Below are 4,967 nucleotides of genomic sequence, written 5' to 3' on the forward strand. Positions count from 1 at the left end.
ATTTTTTTTAAGTGATGACACAAAAGTGCAGCTATTATGAAGGGGTGTGTCCTGTTACATCAGACAAAACTAACAGCGGCAGAATCCCCCCCCAGCAGGTAAGCATGGTGGTGGCAGTGTGATGATGGAAGCTGATGGAACTATTTGCTTGTTTAGCAGGAAAATACTGATGCCTTTTTTTTCCTATTTGACAGGGACAGTGTACATTAAAAAGCATTGCTGCAAATGCACCAGAATTAGCCAAAATACTATTTTTCATCTGTTGTCCCTGGACAGATCTTAAGATTGTAAAAAAAAAAAATACAGAATAAGTGTTCGCTGGACTACAGAGGTTCATAAAATAGAATAAAACATTTAAACTGTGTATATATAAATAAATACATATATATATATATATATATATATACATACATACATACATACACACGTATACACATATATACATACACACAGCAGAGGCACATGTGGCAGCATGGCTTGTATTTAGGGTGTTGATGCAAATCAGACTGGCAAAAAACAAAATATAAAAATGACTATAAATGGCCTAGTGAAAGACCAGTCTTAATTCTACCAAGATAATATGACATGATCTAAAACAAATAGCTTTTCAGTTTTCAAAAAAATATAAAGTTTTGCCAAATTGGCTCCACTTAAAAGTAAGGGTGGATTAGAGCCTGATTGCAGCCGATAAATTGACATAGTATTAACTTTTTTTTACATCACACCTGAGTGAGTTGAATAGCTTGTTAATCTTAACATACAATTTTCCTATTCTTACAAACATATTGTAGCTCAAATGATAAAGTGACAAAATGTGAAGAAGAGGGGAATATAAAGTTGAGTATTCATCTTTTTTGTAGGAGATGTATTTTCCTTGTATTTCTCATCAATCTTTTCTTTTTTTTTTTTTTTTTTTTTTTTAAGATACGGTTTTAATTTTTCTTCTCTTTGTCTGATAGAATCTCCGTTGCCTAGCTGTCTCTTTCTGCCCTCCTGTAATCAATCTCTTTTGTAGATCTCCCTCTGCTCCCTTTCTGGTGTGTTTTTTTTTTCTCTCCCTCCTTTTCTCCTCCTACTCTCAACTGCCTACTTTTCCTCCAGCGCTCCACTGACATCACATACCACTGTAGTTCAAACCCCACCATCATCACTAATCTCTTTCTCTCTCCCTATTCTCCTACGCTGTCTCCCACACAGTGTCCTCTCCAAAAAGATGAGAGGGGAGCATTTTTCTGATATGTTATGTAAAGACACTTGCCACAGCAGGGGGTAACTTTGTTTATCTGAGCACAATTTGGGTTATGAGTGCAAATACAATTGTACACAACGGTGCACCCGGAAACAAATGAAAAAATTAAAGAATCAGTTTGTATGCTCTGTGATACTCTACTCGGTAACGTCTGATTGCGTCGGTAAAGGCAGAGGTTTATTTACTTGAAATAATCAGCGGCTGCTGAACTTTAAGGTCAGTGTGTTGAATTCTGCAGCAGCTTCTGGTAGTGTTGTAATTTGGCAGCAGGGGGTACAAGGAGCAGATGGCACTGACAGACTGTAAGTTACACAGCAGAGAGGGGGAGGTCAGCACATGCTGGGAAAAAACTACAGAGACAAAGGGAAAAGAGGGAGGCTAATATGCGCTGAGTGTTTTTAGCGCATGGTAAATGTATAATTCAGGATAAGTCGTGACTGGAGTGCATTAAGGGTGTCCATGGTGGGTACCTGATCATATACAGGTAACAGGGACAAGGCTGCCTGCTGGCCTCTGACCTTAGCCTGTGGAACGCTCTGGCTGAAGTTGGGTTTGCAGAGCGCTCACCACACATACAGTCACCTTGGCAATGACAATCAGTCTCTCCGAGGCTATGACATCACTCCAAAGAAAAGGAGATGAGGAGGAGGAGGAGGATGATGAGAGAAAGGAGAGGAAGGGTGGGATGGGGGGGGGGATCTCTGGCTCTACAAAACCTCTGCAGCATCCCGCCTGAAGCCCCAGCAGATACAGAAGCAGGAGCAAGACAATCACCATCACCCTCATCATCATTCTCCTAAGTCCATCACAGCGTGGAAACGAGGAGGAGGAGCCAGCCGGAGTGAGAAACTGATGCTCCCAGCAGGTGCCAACAAGTGAGAGGAAGCTGAGAGCCCGAGAAGGTGGGAATGGAGAAGAGACTGTAAGAGAAGACGCCCAGCTTTCTGAGAGACAACAAACATCAGGTGAGATTTACGAAATGTTTACTCTCACCTTTTTTTTTTTTTATCTTTTACCTCTCATCTGTTTTAATGCAATAGAATGCCAATTTACATGTCGACAAATTGAATGACTATATAAACTTCTTTTTTTTCCAATTATGTAGTTTAATCAAACAGGAGTTTTATTCTATTTTTATCAAACTTGATATCAAATTTTATTTGTTTAATTTTTCTATTGCTCAGCTTGAAAATAAAATGTCATTTTTTGCAAGTGAACACACCTGTGTTAATTGCTCTTTGTATATATATAAAAATAAAAAATATATATATAAGGATATATATATAAGGAAATAGGTTTGATTTAAAAGAAAATATGGAGTTAGCTTTAAATCAAAATTCAAAAAAGTACAGGCAGAAAAATCTATTATTTTCTTTTTCTTTTTAATTGTTTTAGTTTCAGTTATATGTCGTAGATGCTTTCTATTTGCCTGACTGCATATTTTTCTCAAAACCAAAATAAAGTTTTTCACAGAAACACAAAGCCATTGTCGATCATTGATTTTCTACTTTTTCATAGTTTGATTTCTTATACCTAAACTTCTCTCTAATAATATTTCTCTATTACCTTCTTCAGCGTTCAGATCTCTGCAGCCAGTGCATTTCCCACTTCTTCTATCTGCAATTATTATTCCCGCTGCCATGCTGCGCCCCGTGCTGCTGTGTGCCGCTCTGCTCCTCCTGACTCCCTTTGAGATGACAGAGGCTCGTGCTCTTCATCCTGCCCCCGAAGCTTCACAGGTAAGCTAGAGGAAAAATAAGAAAGTGGCTTAGGATGAAACTGGGTGGAGCAGGAAAATTGAAAGAAAATTAAATATCTTGCTGATTGAATTATTCTCCCTTGTGCACACCCTAAAAATTTGATTTCCTTTTTTTTCCTTCCTTCTGTGTAGTTTCTGGAGCAGTTTCTTGAGCGCTACGATGACCTCCTGACCCTGGACGACCTGGAGAACCTTCTAAACAGCCCGACGGACGATCGGTCCACTGCCTCCTCCTCCTCCTCCTCCTCCTCTGGGGTCAAAGCAGCCGAGTTCCCCAAATGGGCAGACATCCAGACTGAGCCCGAGACCCCTTGGCTCCGGCTGCTGAAGGGAGCCCTGGCCAGTCAGAGGCAAGCGGAACCGGAAAGGTCACGGAGAGGATGGAACAGAGGATGCTTTGGCTTGAAACTGGACCGGATCGGGTCCATGAGCGGACTTGGCTGTTAGTGCAGAGAGAAGAAAAGATGAGACTGGGGGCATCCTTCGTAGATATGTTCACAAGCAAGCTTTCACCTGCAGAAACAGGATGTTTACACGTAGTTTCTATGTAGTTTACTGTAATGTGTTTTAAGCCATTGTAGATTAGATGCCTCAAATTTCATTCCAGACCGAGTACTAGAAAATGTTAGCTGTTCCCATGATATCCTCACAGTGTGTGTAGTAAATGTAGACCAATTTAACATTTTTGTGTGTAACAAAAACGTGAGGATCCAAAGACGATGGCACTGGTAAACCCTCTGCAGTTCCTTTTATGTTCTCTTATGATTTGCATGAATAAATGGATTTGACATTTGGGGTGTTCTGCTTTCTTGCTCATAGAAATTCAATTCTTGCCCACTCACAAAGCCCACATGGTTCACTCCCTATTGACACCTGTCATCTCAATTTCTCCTTCAGCGAGGAGCTTTGCATCCTCATGACATCTTGTTTTAACTTGATGATTTATTGAACGTTCTTGTGGCTGTTGGAAGAAGTTCACTCCTTCCTCCGTCATTCTGCTGCGTGGACCTGCTGCCACATCCAAAACGCTTTATTGCTCTGCCAACACACGCAAAGTTCTCAAGGGGGAGTTTGGGAGGGGAGGGTGAAAACGATTTTATGTTTGTGAGATGAGCCGATGTGGTTCTACACCGAGAACATGTTTACATACTGTATGAAGCTGCCAGTGGAGAATTCTGCCAGAGATGTGAAGGAAATGTTCTTTTAGAGTAAGAAAATTAGTGAGTAGTGTGATATTTTCATGCATCAAACTAAAGCACAAGATTTGATGCTAATTTCATGTAATTTTGTATGAAGGCCAGTATTTAAATGCTTTACCTTTTTCTGTAAACACGCAGAAAAAGTGCCCAACTCATTTTGATTACCATGCAGAGACTTATTTCCACATGTTGATCGAAAAGCAGGCAATCCGTGCTGATCCTCTCCTTCCAGATTCACTGACCTTCCAGTAGTTTGTGAAAAATCATGAGCAAAACCATCAGCCAAAGAGTTTCTAGCTCTAATTGTGGTGAAATTACATTATATCCATATTAAACAATTAGAAGGTTGTGGTCTCTTTGTTACTAAAATTGAAAAAGTCAAAGCGAGGGAAACCTCCACTGCATCCTTTCATGATCATCTTGTAATCAATGCTCTCAGAATTATAACACAAAATACCATATATAAGACAGAACATATATGTTATATAAATATATAAAACACAAAATACTATATTATGAAAATTTAAGTTTTGTTATTTTCTAGACTGTAGCACTATAATTAAGAATAGACAGCAAAGAAAAAAAATTACATAAATGTTCACAGTTTTGCTCAACATTGAGTCAGGGAGCATCTTGTTTCCACTGATCATCCTTGAGATGTTTTTTCCACCTTAAATTGAGTCCAGCTGTCAAAAATTTGTTGGACATGATTAACAAAGCCACTCAACTGTCTATATAAGGTGATGCAAGCCAGATTCAG

The 4,967-nt window shown here is 39.5% G+C and overlaps 1 protein-coding gene across 1 annotated transcript; it reads left to right on the forward strand.

Annotated features, from left to right (window-relative positions):
• The first annotated feature begins 1,988 nt into the window (after nt 1–1,988).
• LOC107082201 (C-type natriuretic peptide 1-like) lies at nt 1,989–3,791 on the forward strand. The gene is made up of 3 exons (XM_015370744.1): nt 1,989–2,214; nt 2,825–2,988; nt 3,141–3,791. Exons 2-3 carry the CDS (start codon nt 2,890–2,892, stop codon nt 3,453–3,455), a joined length of 414 nt encoding a protein of 137 aa, XP_015226230.1. The 5' UTR covers nt 1,989–2,214; nt 2,825–2,889; the 3' UTR covers nt 3,456–3,791.
• Nucleotides 3,792–4,967: the final 1,176 nt, after the last annotated feature.

The sequence above is a fragment of the Cyprinodon variegatus genome, unplaced genomic scaffold (assembly GCF_000732505.1).
Source record: "Cyprinodon variegatus isolate N-32 unplaced genomic scaffold, C_variegatus-1.0 Scaffold48, whole genome shotgun sequence".
NCBI lineage: Eukaryota > Metazoa > Chordata > Actinopteri > Cyprinodontiformes > Cyprinodontidae > Cyprinodon > Cyprinodon variegatus.